General features: G+C 52.9%; 1 protein-coding gene across 1 annotated transcript in view; it reads left to right on the top strand.

The window, feature by feature from the left end:
- Positions 1-264: 264 nt before the first annotated feature.
- HACL2 (2-hydroxyacyl-CoA lyase 2) overlaps positions 265-15807 on the top strand; it is a gene marked incomplete in the record, with an annotated part of 16830 nt that continues 1287 nt past the window's right edge. The window contains 13 exon segments of the mRNA XM_027765870.1: positions 265-355; positions 733-1026; positions 1281-1425; positions 5359-5560; positions 5890-6017; positions 6104-6242; positions 6334-6445; positions 9976-10075; positions 10204-10301; positions 10404-10540; positions 14050-14184; positions 15505-15619; positions 15697-15798. Coding sequence (XP_027621671.1) covers positions 1291-1425; positions 5359-5560; positions 5890-6017; positions 6104-6242; positions 6334-6445; positions 9976-10075; positions 10204-10301; positions 10404-10540; positions 14050-14184; positions 15505-15619; positions 15697-15798 — 1403 coding nt within the window.

The following is a 15807-nucleotide window of genomic DNA, read 5'->3' on the forward strand; positions in this document are numbered from 1 at the left end:
GTGGCCGTTCCCCATAAAGGGTGCATTCTCTTGAGCACACGTGCTGTCTGGGGAATTAAAAGAAAATAAGGTACGATTAGAGACTAAGAATGGTTCCATAGAAGGTAAAGTTTGTAAAGATAATGTTGGGAGAGAATCCGGGGATCTCCAGGATCCGGGTGCCTGTTCCAGGGCGGTCGCAGCAGACATTCCAAGGTCCAGAAAAGGGGCGGGGCACAAGGTCTGAGGCCTACGCCGGGGGCGGGGCTACTGTTGAGGGGCGGGGTTTGCTTGGGAAGAAGACCCGGATAATGGAGCTCTGGGCGCAGATCCGTGACTGTTCACGCCCGTCCTGCGTGAGAGTGACGACCACCTGGTGGGTATGAAAAGCAGGCTGCGCTATAAGAGTCCGGAACCTACGAGCCTGGCCTGTGGAGCCAATGGGAGGTGGCGGGAGGTGGGCTTGCGAACGCCTTGGCCAACGGAAGACGCCGAGGGGCGTAGCTTCTTGTTAAAAAAAGGGGTGGGAAGAGGCCTGAACTACGAGCCAATGAGAGGCGAGGAGAGGCGGGACTAGCGCGTGCGGCGGCCAATGACGACGTGGCTCTTACAAGTGAGGTGATTGCGGTTCTGCGCAGGCGCCTCAGGCGGGGCTTCGGGGCGCCGCAGAGAACCAGTGGGCGAAAAGGGTATAGCCACGCGCCTAGGTCACGTGACACGGAGGGCGCCGAATTGCAGCACTATTTCTCGTAGGTGAAGGTGGAAAGACCCTGGAGGAGGAGGGTCCAGCCGGCGTTGGAGAAGCATCCTGAAGCGATCTGACCTCAACCCTCGCCTTGAGGTCGGGGATGAGGCTCGGGCTTGAGGCTCGGGCTCAAGCGCTCTTTAAGGCCGTGGCTTGAGCAGCGGGTCGAGCACACTAACCTGGGGGGGGCGTGGCCTCGTGTACCTCTGGTGACGTAACATGGGGCGGATACCCCACCGGGGCTAAGAGTCGGGGTCCAGTTGTAAAGGAGGCGGGGCTCCCGCCGATCCATTGACAAATAGGTAAGTGAGAAAGTTACTGTCTTGGTGCCCTAGTAGCTGCGTTAACTCGAGGTATAAAGGGTCGGGCTGACGTCACGAGGGGGCGTGACCTGCACCTGAAGGGCGTGGCCTAGCCTGGAATATAAGGGTATGGGGGCGTGGCTTTGCAGAAACTTAGGGCAAGAGGCTTGTCCTAGGATCCGGGCTGGGGTAGGAGGTGTGCTTTTTTTTTTACCTGTCGCGCCCGAGTGCTGGGACTGCCCTTTCTCCCCTAGGTGCCACCTCATGGAGACCACAGCGGCCGCTGCCCCTATCGGGAGCTTCTTCCCCTCTTTCTTGCTCCTGGCCTTTGGGACACTCGTGGCCGCCCTGCTGGGCGCAGCGCACCGGCTGGGGCTCTTCTATCAGCTGATGCACAAGGTGCGCAGGCGGGTGGGAGAAGGGCAGAGAAGGTGGGGTCTCCCGGCGCTTCTTGCAGCTGATTCATTTTACAGGCGGGTAAAGGAAGGACCAACTAGTCCAGAGGGAATGGCCAGGAGAGTCTGTTCCGGGCCCTGTCCCCACTGCCAACTGCATACTGGGACTCTGGACTTTGTCCCTAGTCAGGGAGCCTCAGGAAGGTCTGCTGCTCTGGCACTCACACCCCGCCTACCTGCTTCCCCAGAGGAACTGAGCCTTTTTGATAGAACAGATAGATGGACCCTCTGATAATTATGCTTTTAAAACTTGGGGAGATCAGAGGGCAGGCACAGGGGCGGGGAGCTGTGCCTGATTGCCCTCTGCTGAGAGTAAATGCGCTAGAGGGATTTATTCCTGTTACCCCCTACCACCTGTCATCGCTGTCCTCATTTTCTACAAGAGGAAACTAAAGCTCAGAGTGTGTGGTAATTTGCCATAAACGACTTATTTTGAGAGGTTTGACCCCAGGAGCCTGTTCTAAGCTGCTTGTTCCTTTTATAGAAATTTACTCCTCAGTGGGACCGGCATTTGGTGTAATGGCTATGTCGCTGGACTCCCACATAGTCGACCACGGTTCGAGTCCTGGACTTGGTGGCTTAAACTCACACTGGGTGCATGTGCGTGTGTGCCCAAGATCCCTAGAGGAGAATGGAGGAGAAGGGATTGCGGCATGGCCATCTCCCCTGGGGGGGGGTTATTTCTCACTTTGTGTCTCTCTGTATTTCTGGCAAGCGCATGTGCCTTATAGAAGAAAAAAAAAAAACTCTCCAAAAAAAGAGAAACTTACTCCTCAAGGGGCCAGCAGGTGGTATGGAGGTTAAGGAGGCTGGATCCAACGTGGCTATCTGTGTGGTTGGAGTCCTGGACTGGGTGGCTTGAAAAATACACTGAGCATGTATGCATGCACGCCCACAATCCCGGGAGGAGAACGGAGAAGGCATGAGACTTGGCCATCACCCTGGGGAACAGGGTGGTTTTTCTTTTCTTTCTTTCTTTCTTTCTTTTTTTTTTTTTTAAGAATCATTTATTTAATGTTACTTATTATTTTTTTAGAGGGTTTTTTTTTTTCATTTTGGCTATAGGGTGCGTGCGCTCACCAAACAGACAGAGAGCAACAGAGAGACAGAAAGCGAGAAATCACCCCCAGGAGGGATGGCCATGCCGCAATCCCTTCCCCTCCATTCTCCTCTCGGGATCTTGGGCACGCACGCACACGCGCCTGGCGTGAGTTTTAAGCCACCGGGTTCGGGATGCGAACCGTGGTCGACTATGTGGGAGTCCAGCGACATAGCCATTATGCTAACTGCTGGTCCTGATGTTACTTATTATTAATATAGGGCATGTGCGCTCACTAGAAAGAGAAAGGAAGTAAGAAAGCAAGCTGCCGCGCTGAGACCTGAACCGTGGTTGGCCATGTGAGAGTCCAGTGCCTTAAACACCATGCCACCTGCTGGCCCCTGAGGGGTGATTTTTCATTTTCTGTCACTTTCTCCTGCGAGCATCTGGGCCCTATAGCAAAACTTAAAAAAACAAAATAATAATTTACTCCTGCAAACCCCTTCCTCCATCCTTTCTCTCCTTGTCAGGAGCAATGCCACTGTTCTCAGGACTGGTGGAGATTTAAGGCCAAAGAGCTGTGAGGAAACAGTCCATGCAGTAGGCCACTCCTATGCCAGGCGGGTGTTGGCTGGCAGCCTATGGGCCAGGCCTGGGCTTGATTAGCAGCGAGTGGGCGGGAGATAGATCGACTGGCGCCAGCAGTCCGGTGGCCAGGCCATGCAGGGATATGGGACAGTAGACAGGATTTACAGCCAAGGGCCCCTTGCCTGGTGCCCCTGGCCAAACTCCTGGGCTATGATTTCCCTTTACTTTTTTTAAAAAAGATTTATTTATTTATTTACTCATTCATTCATTCATTTTAATTTGACCAGAGAGAGACACAGAGAGAGAGAGAGGAACGTGAGAAAGCAAGCCACCAGGTCCAGGACTCGAACCGTGCGTGGTCAGCCGTGTGGGAGTGTCTAGCGCCTTAACCACCACGCCACCTGCTGGTCCCCATGATTTCCCTTTTCTTTCCTGTCTTCCTGACTACTCTACTGCCCTGGAGGCAGGCGCTTATAACAAAGTAGACCCTTAAGACTGTGAGGCATTTAAGAGCGTGGGTTCTGTTAGACTTCACATCTTGCTCAGGTAGTCGTAAATGTCCCTAGCTGTAAGAGGGTTTGAATGACAAAAGGATTTGATTGGATGACAGGCCCTGCTCTGGGCCTGGTGTGTCATATGTGTGCCTGACCGATACTAGAATTTCTTTCATCTCTGACCCTGCTTCTGCCCTCTCGTCCCAACTGCCTTGGCCCTTGACATTGTTTTCCTCCCAAAAAGAGTTCCTGGGACCAGTAGATGGCTTAATGGTTATGTCACTGAACTCCCACGTAGTCGACTGCCATTCAAGTCCTGGACTTGGCAGCTTCAAACTCAAGCCAGGCACGTGTGCATGTGTGCCCAAGATCCTGAGAAGAGAATGGAAAAGGGATTGCAATGTGGCCACCCCCCGCCCCACCAAGATGAGTTCTCACTTTCTCTCTCTGTCTCTCTGGAGAATGCATGCACTCTATGGCAAAAAGAAAAAAAAAATCTCTCTTTAAAAAAGTTTTATTTAGGGACCAGCAGTTAGCGTAATGGCTATGTTGCTGGACTCCCACGTAGTTGACCGTGGTTCGAGTCCCGGACTCGATGGCTTGAACTCTTGCCGGGCTCATGTGTGTGCATGCCCAAGATCCCGAGAGGAGCATGGAGGAGAAGGGATTGCGGTGTGGCCATCCCCCCTGGGGAGTGATTTCTCGCTTTCTGTCTCTCTGTCTCTCTCTGTCTGGTGAGCACACGCACCCTATAGCAAAAACCTCTCCAAAAAAAGAAAAAGAAAAAACAAAACAAAAAAGTTTAATTTAATTTTATTTATTACTATTATAATTATTATCATTTAAAAATTTGCTATAGGGCACATGTACTCACCAGAGACAGAGAGGGAAAGTGAGAAAGCAAGCTGCTAGATCTGGGACTTGAACCGCATTTGGCCATGTGGGAGTCCAGTGCCTCAACCACTGTGGAAATCTTTTTATTTTTTTTATTTTTTTTGCCAGAGAATTTATGGGCTTGCCAGAGAGAGAGAGAGAGAGAGGGAGGGGGAAGAAAGCACCCCTTTCCGATGGGACATGGTCACTCTAATTCCTTTCCTCCATTTCTCTATCCTGTTGGGATTTAGGACATACACACACACACACACAAACACACATGTGTGCACACGCACACCTGACACGACTTCCATGATGCTGGAGCCAGATTTGAACTGCCTAGTTGTTTTTGTGGGATCTGGCTTCTTTAACCACTAGGCCACTGGGCTGGCCCAGTCTGTCTGTCTGTATTTTTATTTGAATTATATTTCTTCCATGAACAAGAAAGACAAGACAGGCAAACAGACTTGCCCAACTGACTCTCACTGTTGTCAGCTGCCCCCACTTAATTCATTTATTTTAAAATATTTTTGCCGTGGGACACATCTGTTCTCCAGAGACAGACAGAGAGGGAAAGTGAGAAATCACCCCCCCTCCCCAGTGGGATGACCTCACCCAACCCCTTCTCCTCCTGGGATTTTGAGCATGCACACAGATTTTCCAGCCTCTTGGTCAGCGGTGTGGGAGTCCAGGGCCTTACCCACCACACCACCTGCTGGCCCTCTGCCCCCACTTTCAGTCAGTCCCAGATCATGGGTAAGCATACTTAGTGAGGTCTCCAGCCCCAAACCAGGAACCTTCCCAGGTGGGTCAGCCCCACAGTGTCCTGTTTTACTGCTGTGCCATCATCTGTCACCTGAAAGTCTCGTTTCTTGGCTTTCAGGTGGACAAGGCTAGCGTCCGGCATGGCGGGGAGAACGTGGCGGCGGTGCTGAGGGCCCATGGTGTACGGTTCATCTTCACGCTGGTCGGTGGGCACATTTCTCCGCTGCTGGTGGCCTGCGAGAAGCTGGGCATCCGCGTGGTAGACACGCGCCACGAGGTCACGGCTGTCTTTGCTGCCGATGCTGTGGCCCGGCTCACTGGTGAGGGCAACATGGAGAGGGCTGGGACCAGAGATGGCGTTTTAGGGTGGTTGTAAGGGGATAGGTGCTTCTCTGGTCTGAGAATGGCAGGGAGAGTGGGCGTGACCGAGGCCAGAAGAGTGGGCGTGGCCACGGTGGGGAGTGGGCGTGACTGACATGCTGCGTGGCCAACGGACTGGTCTTGACTGGGAGAGTGGGCGTGGCCGTGATGGGCTCAATCTTTCAGGGGTGGTGGGCGTGGCTGTGACCAGGAGAGTAGGCGTGTCCGTAGATGTGATGGGCTGCCTTTCAGGGGTGGGGGCGTGACCGTGACGGACTCTGTCTTTCAGGGACGGTGGGCGTGGCAGCAGTGACAGCAGGCCCTGGCCTCACCAACACAGTGACAGCGGTGAAGAATGCACAAATAGCCCAGTCTCCAGTTCTGCTTCTGGGAGGGGCCGCTAGCACTCTGCTACAGGTGCCTGGTACTTCAGGGAGGTCTCCAGGGGGCCCCAGGAAAGTTCCGGGCTCATAGGCTAATTCCACCCCATCTGTCTCTGCCAGAACCGGGGTGCGCTCCAGGCCATCGATCAGATGTCCCTGTTCCGGCCGCTCTGCAAATTCTGTGCCTCTGTGCGGAGGGTGCGGGACATTGTGCCCACGCTGAGGACTGCCATGGCTGCTGCTCAGTCCGGTACCCCAGGTAGGTGCGGGTGCGGGTTGGGGTGTGGTGGGTCTTGGGGTCCGAGGGCTGGAGGAGGTGCTTAGGCTGGGCGTCCTCCCTGCCCCCGCAGGTCCGGTGTTTGTGGAGCTGCCCGTCGATGTGTTGTACCCTTACTTCATAGTCCGTAAGGAGATGGTGCCAGCGAAGCCGCCCAAGGGCCTCATGGGCCAAGCCGTTGCCTGGTAAATAGTCCTCTGCCTCACCCTCCTCCATCTTCCAACCTCTCCCTGCTCCCGTTTTACTTTTTCATGTTATTTTTTTAAAAAAATATTTATTTAAGGGGGCCAGGAGATGGCATAGTGGTTAAGTCGCCGGACTCCCACATGGCCAACTGTGGTTTGAATCCCAGACCTGGTAGTGGCTTGAAAATTACATGGGTGCCTGTGTGTGCATATCCAAGATCTCAAGAGGAAAATGAAGAAGGGACTGTAGTGTGGCCTTACCCCCGGGGGGGTGATTTCTCACTTTCCCTCTCTCTGTCTCTGTCTCTCTGGTGAGCACAGGTGCCCTATGGCAAAAAACAAAGACAAAAAGAAAAAAAAAACCCCCACACCTCCCCCCTCCAATTTTATTTATTTAATTTTATTTATCATTATTTTTTAATCTGACCAGAGAGAGTCAAGGGTGATGGACGGGGTGAGAAAGCAAGCTGCCTGCTCTGGGACTCAAACCGTGGTCGACCATGGGGGAGTCCAGCACCTTAACCACTGTGCCACTTGCTGACTCCCCGTTTTCCTTTGACTCACTGACTTGCACATGGACTGAGTAGAGCCAAGTTCGTCCAGGTTGCAGAAACAGCACATGCACAGAAGGGGGTAGGCAGCGGGGTGGAGCTGAGCTCAGAGTTGGGTGATTTTGTTTGTTTACTGTAAGGTGCATGTACTCACTGAAAGAGATACGGAGAAACGGAGAAAGAGAGACAAGGAAAGTAAGAAAGCATGCCCTTGGGGGGGTGGCTTCACTGTCCTCTGGGAATTTTGGGCTCACACACGCAAGTGCCTGGCATGCTTTTCAAACTGCTGGGTCTGGGACTCGAACCATACAGTAGCCATGTGGGATCCAGCTGCTTCAACCACTGTGCCACTGGCTAGATCCAGCTGCTTCATCCACTGTGCCACTGGCTGGCTCAGGGACCTGGGGTTTTGCTTTTGGCAGGAGACCCATCAAGAAGCACTGCAAGGCCTTAAGCAGAGGTGTGGGCTCTCCTGACCTGCTTTTTGCTATGTTTCCCCTGGGCTGCTGTTGGGGAAGGGTGGGACTGTGGAAGGACAGGGTCACAGTGGAGGCTTGGAAACCAGGGAGGAGGCTGGGAGGCCATGGATAGTGCAGAGAGGTAGATGGATCAGGCGCGAGTGCCCGGTGCTCTGTTAGGCCAGGATAAGGGGGCAATGGAGCCTTCCCTCCAAGCCTTTGACTTGGGCACAGTTCAGTCTGGGGACACTGGCTTCAAGCAGCAGGTGGCTAGGAACTTGGGGAGATGGGCAGAAAACAGGCCTGGGATAAGCTTGAAGTTCTTCCTGGGAGAACTGAAAGGTTGGGAGCTTTTTTATTTGAGAAAAGAGTTGGGGGCTCCAGTAGGGGAGCCCACTGAGCTGGGGTATAGAAGAGGTTCATTTTGTGTCACTATTGAGATGAGCCTGGCTGAAATGGGGCACAGGAGTGAGATTCAGTTCTTTTTTTTTTTTTCTTTGGAGAAGTTTTTGCAATAGGGCATGTGTGCTCTCCAGAAAGAGAAAGAGACAGAGAGATAGAAAGCGAGAAATCACCCCCCAGGGGGATGGCCACGCCGCAATCCCTTCTCCTCCATTCTCCTCTTGGGATCTTGGGCACGCATGCACATGTGCCCGGTGTGAGTCTAAGCCACTGGGCCTGGGACTCGAACCGCGGTTGACTACACGGGAGGCCAGGAATATAGCCATGACGCCAACTCTGGTCTCGAGATTCAGTTCTTTTACCTTCTCCTCCCCCTTCCTTTATTTCTGCCCTTCTCTCCTCCTCCCCCCGACCCCCGCCTTCCTCTCTTCCCCCTTCCCTTTTTTTAGAGAGGGAGTTTTGCTATAGAGCACATGCACTCACTAGAGAGACAGAGAGAGAGAAAGTGAGAAATCACCCATTAAGGGGGGATGGCCATGTGGCAGTCCCTTCTCCATTCTCCTCCTGAAATTTTGGGTGTGCACGCACACGGACCCAGCGTGAGTTTCAAGTCTCTGAGTCCAGGACTCCAACCAGCCCCTCCTCTTTCCTCACCTCCTCCCCTCCGTCTTCCCCTTTGTCCCCTCCCCTCCATGCCTGTTCCTCTCTCTCTCATCTTCTCCTTCCTTCTCCCTTTCCTTCCTCTTTTATTTTTTTTTTTCTTTTTTGAGAAGTTTTTGCTCTTTTTATTTTTCTTTTTTTGAGAAGTTTTTGCTATAGGGCACATGCGCTCGCCAGACAGAGAGAGACAGAGACAGAAAGTGAGAAATCACCCCCCAGGGGGGATGGCCATGCAGCAATCCCTTCTCTTCCATTCTCCTCTCGGGATCTTGGGCACGCACACACACGCACCCGGTGTGAGTTTTAAGCCACCGGGTCCAGGACACGAACCACGGTCAACTACATGGGAGTCCAGTGACATAGCCATTACACCAACTGCTGGTCCCTCTTTCCTTTCTCTTTCTCTCTCCTTTCCTCTTACCTCTTCTCCTCCCCCTTCTCCATGTCACGTACCAAGACAGGCAAGCGATGACATGGAGGACAGAACAGTCAGGCTCTCCACCCTGGATTTGTGGGCTGTCCCTTCAGGGTCTACTCGAGCAGCAGCTTTCACAAGGGGCTACCCCAGCCTCCTTGTGAAAGCTCTGCCCCGGCCTTCTGGTCACTCCTTTTCCTTATTCTCCTCGTTCTCCCTCCACTCCCTTCTTGGGCTGCTCCTCCAAAAGCTGGTTCTTCCTTTGCCTTTTCGTTATTCGTTGAGCTTCCCACAGTTCCATCCTTGGCCTCTTCTCCTCCCCCGCCAACTTGACCCTTCCTTTATAGTAAACAGGCTTCTGGCTCTCAGCTTCTGTGCTCTGGCTGCTTCCTGCCAACACCCACGCCTGCCAACATCTGTCTTTGGCCGGACGAGTGATCCTTGAGGGCAGGATTTATCCTTGTGTCTCTAAGGCCCACACAGGGCCTTCAGGGAAGACAGGGCCTCACAGTCCTGTGAGCGAGGAGATCAAGCATTTCACAAAGTGACGTATAACTTGAATGGAAAGATTGTGAACCCCAGGGAGGGAGGCTCTCCTTTTTCATTGTTTTGAAAACACTGTTTGGGAGAGGCATCTCAGAAAAGCGAAGCCACTTGCTCAAAGTCACACAGCTAGGAAGAGGCAGAACCAGGATTTGAACCTTGTCTGGGCGACCCACAGCCATGGCCCTCATCCTGGCAGATGGGAGAGGAGAGAGGAGGATATGGAGGAAGAGGAGGAGGGGGGAAGAAGAATCAAATCTTCCTGTGCTACGGAAGCCTCTGTATGTCATATACTCATTCTTGTAAGGTGTTCTGAAGTCTGCTTAGACACATAATAAGTGTATCAGTTAGCTATTGCAGTGTAACAGCCATCCCCAAACACAGTGGAGACTTGGCCATTGACAGTCCTGGGACATCGATTGTTCACCCCATCCCTTTCTCACTTTGTTTCTGGATTCACCATAATGAATTCTGGTTTGGTTCCTTTCTGTCCCTCTGCAGGTACTTAGAAAACCACTTGGCCAACCTCTTTGCAGGAGCCTGGGAACCGCAGCCTGAGGGTCCCCTACCCCTGGATATCCCCCAGGCATCCCCCCTGCAGGTGAATGGCTTCTCTTTCCCAGAAGGCTCTCTGACCATCTCTTCTCCCTGAGTCAGCGTGGGGGCTTGGGCTGGGAGGGGGTCAATGGTGACTACACCACAGCCCCAGGAGCCCCGCCTCTCGCCCAGGTTCAGCGCTGTGTGGAGATCTTGAGCCGTGCCCGGAGACCCCTGATTGTGCTGGGAAGCCAGGCCCTGCTACCCCCGACTCCCGCTGACAAGCTCCGGTGAGAAGCCTAGCCCTGGTCCATAATATCCTGGTGTCCTATGGGCTGGAGACCGGGGCATACCTATGGCCTCACTGACCTACACCTGGTCTGGACCTTCAGGACTGCCGTGGAGACACTGGGTGTTCCCTGCTTCCTGGGGGGCATGGCACGGGGGCTGCTGGGCCGCAACCACCCCCTCCACATCCGGCAGAACCGCAGTACCGCCCTGAAGAAAGCTGATGTTGTCATCCTGGCAGGTGGGCCTCAGCCCCCTCCCCTGCCCCCTCCAGGCACCCCCTGGTCACCCAGAGACCCTGCTTCTCCTGGTCAGGTACTCACTGGTCCCCTACCCTCAGAAACACCCACCTTCTTTTTAAGGATCACTAATTTTTTTATTTTACTTTTAAATTTGTTATAGGGCATGTGTGCTCACCAGAGAGAGAGAAAGAGGGAGAAAGTAAGCTGCCAGGTCTGGGGCTTGAACCGCAGTTGGCCATGTGGGAATCCAGCACCTCAGCTACCATGACACCTACTGGCCCCAAGCACCCACTCTTTGTTTGTTTGTTTGTTTGAGAGGTTTTTGCTATAGGGTGCGTGCGCTTGCCAGAAAGACGAACAGAGACAAGAGAGACAGAAAGCGAGAAATCACCCCCCCAGGGGGATGGCTACGCCACAATCTCTTGTCCTCCATTCTCTTTTCAGGATCTTGGGCACGCACGCACGCACACATGCCCGGCATGAGTTTAAGCCACCGGGTCTGGGACTCGAATCGCAGTCAGTTACATGGGAGTTCAGTGACATAGCCATTATGCTAACTGCTGGTCCCAGCACCCACCCTCTTATCTTTAGCTTCACCTTTTAGAGTTTTGTTTTTAGAGAGCTCTTTGCTGTAGGGTGCATGCACTCGCTGGAGAGACAGAGAGAGAGAGAGAGACAGAAAGCCAGAAATCATCCCTCTGAGGGGATGGTCATGCTGCAATCCCTTCTCCATTCTGCTCTCAGTATTTTGGGCACGCACGCACACTCGTCCAGCATGAGTTGAGGTCGCCAGGTCCAGGACTTGAACTGTGTCAACTACATGGGTGTCCAGCGATGTAAGCATCGTACCATCTGCTGGTCCTAGGACTTTTTCTTTCTTTCTTTTTTTAAAAAAAGTTTATTTCTTCTATGAGTGAGAGAGAGACAGACAGATAGGCAATGCCCCCAACAGTGTACTGACACCATGACCACCCCCTAGCCTCAGCTGAAATGATCTTGAGCATGCCTGGGCCTGACGTTCTCAGGGAGGTCTCTGGACATGCAGCTGAACCTTCCCGTGTCGATCAGTCTCCTAGTGTTGTATTTTAACCACTGTTGTACTGTCTAGTCCTTTTTTTTTTTTTTTAAGGATTATTTTATTTAACTTTATTTATTTACTTTAATTTGGCCAGAGAGAGACAGAACGAGAGAGAGAGAGAGAGAGAGAGAGAGAGAGAGAGAAAGTGAGAAAGCAAGCTATCAGATCAGGGACTTGAACCATGGTCGGTCATGTGGGAGTCTAGAACCCTTAACTAGTATGCCATCTGCTGGCCCCATTGTTGTTTATTTATTTAAATAGTTACTTCATTTGGGGTTGGGAGGTGGCGTGGTGGTTAGGGGCACTGGACTTCCACATGGCCGACTGCAGTTCGAGTCCCAGACCTGGCAGCTTGCACTCTCTCTCTCTCACTCTGTTCCTCTCTGGTCAAATATATATATATATATATAAATATATACACACACACACACATATATGTATATATGTATGAATATATACATATATTATGTGTATATATACATATATAATGTATTTGTATATTTATAAATAAAAAATTAAAATCTTAAAAAATTATTTAATTTTATTTATTATTATTTTAATTTGCTATAGAGCATGTATGCTCACCAGAGAGAGACAGAGAGAGGGAAAGCGAGAAAGCCAGCTATCAGGTCTAGGACTTGAACTGTTGTCCACTGTGTAGGAGCCTAGTGCCTTAACCACCATACCACCTGCTTGCCCTGGTCCTTTTAAAAAATTTTTATTTGTTAGTTGATAGAGACAGAGGGAGATAGAAAGAGAGGGGTACTCATGACAGGGCCTCACCACTCTGTGGTCCTTTCCCCAGCCTCCCAGACAACCAGGATGAGGTCCACAGGCACATGCAGCCTTCCCACATGGCTCTAGTTTCTTGCTGCCTATGCCACCCTGGCTGAGCCTCAGGGTTTTAAACAGCCTTGAATCTAAAATTCAGGTTACCCCTCGCCAGGCTGCAGTTGTGTGCTCTGACTTAGCTTTGCACAGAAGAAGATGAGCATCTAGCAGTCATTGGCTGTACTTCATACACTCATTCCCAAAAAGTGCTTTGAAGCTTGCCAAGACACATACTAGGTGTATCAGTTAGCTATGGCAGCGTAACAGCCATCCCCAAACACAATGGCTTAAGTGCATTTGTGATTCCTAAGACCCACCCACAGGTTGGGTGGTGGTTCTTCTGGATTCAGTTTAGCTTCTTCCCAAGACCCATTCCCAAGGTTGGGTGGGCAGGTGGGGAGCTGTACTGATCTGGCTGAGCTTGCTCCTCTGGACACTGGCTGGCTCTGAGGCTAGTCTAGGATGCCTTGGGGATGATGTGCTCTCCCACCCCACCCCTGCCCTCCTGTGTTTCTCGGGCAGGCTCTCCTGGCTGGTTCATTCAGTGGAGAAGGAGAAACCCGTGGGGCTGGGGGAGAACATTACATAAGAGAGCGAGAATGCAAGCTGTGAGGCTTTACTTTTTTTTTTTGGTGAGGTTTTTGCTATAGGGCATGTGCACCCACCAGAAAAACCGAGGCAGAGAGACATCACCCCCCACCTCCCCAGAGGGATGGTCACGCTGCAATCCCTTCTCTTCCATTCTCCTTTCAGGATCTTTGGCTCGCGCGCGCACACACACACACACACACACACACACACACACACCTGGCGTGAGTTTAAGCCACCGGGTCTGGGACTCGAACCACTGTCGACTACCTGGGAGTCCAGCGACATAGCCATTATGCCAACTGCTGGTTTCGCCACATTCTTGACAGAAGCAAGAAATCACCCCCTGGGGGATAGCCATGCTGCAATCCGTTCTCCTCCATTCTCCTCTTGGGATCTTGGGCACACATGCACATGCGACCAGCATGACTTTAAACCACTGGGTCCGGGACTCGAACCGCAGTCGACTACATGGGAGTCCAGTGACATAGCCATTACGTTAACTGCTGGTCCTGCCGCCACATTCTTTTTTAATTCGCCAGAAGACATGTGTGCTCCCCAGAGAGAGAGAGAGAGAGAGAGAGAGAGAGAGAGCGAGAGCGCTGGAGAGGGAGAAGAACTGCCCAGTGGGGTTTGGTCACACCCCAAGCAGTCTCCTGTTTCTCCACCCTGTTGAGATTTTGGGCATGTACACCCACACGGCTCCTGGTGTGTTTTTCATACCACCAGAGCTGGGATTCGAACCATGTAGATGGCTATGTGGGATCTGGCTTCCTTAACTATAAGCCCATGGGGCCCGCCCACTTCTGCCACATTATGTTGGACAAATCTCATCACAGGGCCAAGCCAGATTTAAAGAGGGGTGGGGGGAGCGTCAAAGTCATTGCAAGGGGTTTGGGTCCAGGGTGAGGTGAAGAATGGGGACCCTAGTCCACCACACTGGGTCAGGTAAGCTAGGGGCTCCTTCAGGACATTGGCCTCTGCCTACTGAGACCCTGTGCACCTCCCCAGGAATCGTGTGTGACTTCCGCCTGTCCTATGGCCGCGTCCTCAGCCGCAGCAGCAAGATCATCATCGTCAATCGTAATCGGGATGAGATGCTGCTCAACTCCGACATTTTCTGGAAGCCCCAGGAGGCCGTGCAGGGTGAGCTTCCCAGTGGCCCCCGCCCCCTCACACGTGCTCTTCCTGGTCCCTGTCCTGGCCTCAGCTGCAGCCAGCTTAAACCTTGTGCTAGCGATCAAGGCCTGGGCCCTGCCCTGGGATCCGTGCAGTCAGCCAGAGACACCTGTTCGGCCGTCACACTGATGGGTGCTCCCGTGGGAACAGATGGTGGAGTGGGCACAGAGGGAGGCTTAGAGATGTGACCGCGTTCCTGGCTGCAGACCCTCCCATGCTGCCCTCACCCTCAGGACAGAGAGCTTACCCGAGTTTTACAACCCTTCCAGAGCCCTGTGGCCCTTTGTCCTAAGGATGTTCACTCACTTGCCGCGTGGGTGACAGGGTGGCCTTGTGGTAGAGAAGTGGTACTGTTGCATTTGTAGTTCGGAAGGTCCACTCCAGCAGGAGGTGGGCAGCAGGCTGGAACACAACCAGGGGGCAGCCTGGCTGTGTTCCCTAAATCTTTTTTTTTCCTTTTTAAGATTTTTGCCATAGGGCACATGCACTTGCTGGAGAGACAGAGACAGTGGAGAGGGAAAGTGAAAATTCATACCCTCTCGGGGGGGATGACCACGCTGCAATCCGTTCTCCTCCATTCTCTTCCTGGGATTTTAGGCAGGCATGCACAGGCGACAGGTGTGAGTTCCAAGCCACTGGGTCCAGGACTTTTATCTGTGGTTGTGGTTGGCCATGGGGGAGTCCAGGGCCTTAACTGCCACGCCACCAGCTGGCCCTCAGGATGGCACCTTTTTTTAAATATTTTTCCTTAAGAGAGATTTTTGCTATAGGGTGTGTACGCTCACCAGAGAGACAAGAGACAGAAAGTGAGAAATCACCTCCTGGGGGGGATGGCCACACCGCAACCCCTTCTCCTTCATTCTCCTGTCCGGATTTTGGGCACACACACACACGTGGTGGGACTTGAACCGTGGCCGACTATGTGGAAGTCCAACAATGTAACCATTACGCCATCTGCTGCTCTCAAGGATGGCACTCTTTTCATTGAACGCTTTAAGACACAGAGTTGACAGGACTTTGCGGTCTTGGGTGGGAGAAGAGATGATGTGGCTGGCCAGGGTTTGACACCTGCCCTGTGTTCCCACATCTGTTTCTCTGGCCTTGCCCTCCCTCTGGACCGGGCCGGCCTTACCCGGTTCTGGCTGTGCTTCACCCATTTCCCCGTTGGTGCTCCCCTAACCACCCTTCTCCAGTGCTGCTACTGGTTTCCTGAGGTCTTCAAGGCCTGTGGGGCTGGGCGGGCCGAAGGAAGCCACCTCCCTGCGACTGTGCCCTCTTCTTCCCTAGGAGATGTGGCCTCCTTCGTGCTGAAGCTGGTGGAAGGCCTTCGGGGCCAGACCTGGGCCCCAGACTGGGTGGAGGAGCTGCGGGAAGCCGACCGGCAGAAGGAGCAGACCTTTCGGTGAGGGCTAGATGGAGGGGGCATGGGAGTGGGGTGGGGGCTCCTGCAGGCTCCGCTGACCTCCTCTGCCATCACAGGGAGAAGGCAATGAAGCCCGTGGCCCAGCACCTGAACCCGGTACGGGTGCTGCAGCTGGCGGAGGAAAATTTGCCTGACAACTCCATCCTGGTGGTGGACGGGGGGGCCTG

This window comes from Tupaia chinensis, unplaced genomic scaffold (genome assembly GCF_000334495.1).
Source record: "Tupaia chinensis unplaced genomic scaffold, TupChi_1.0 Scaffold139785_1, whole genome shotgun sequence".
In the NCBI taxonomy this organism is placed as follows: Eukaryota; Metazoa; Chordata; class Mammalia; order Scandentia; family Tupaiidae; genus Tupaia; species Tupaia belangeri.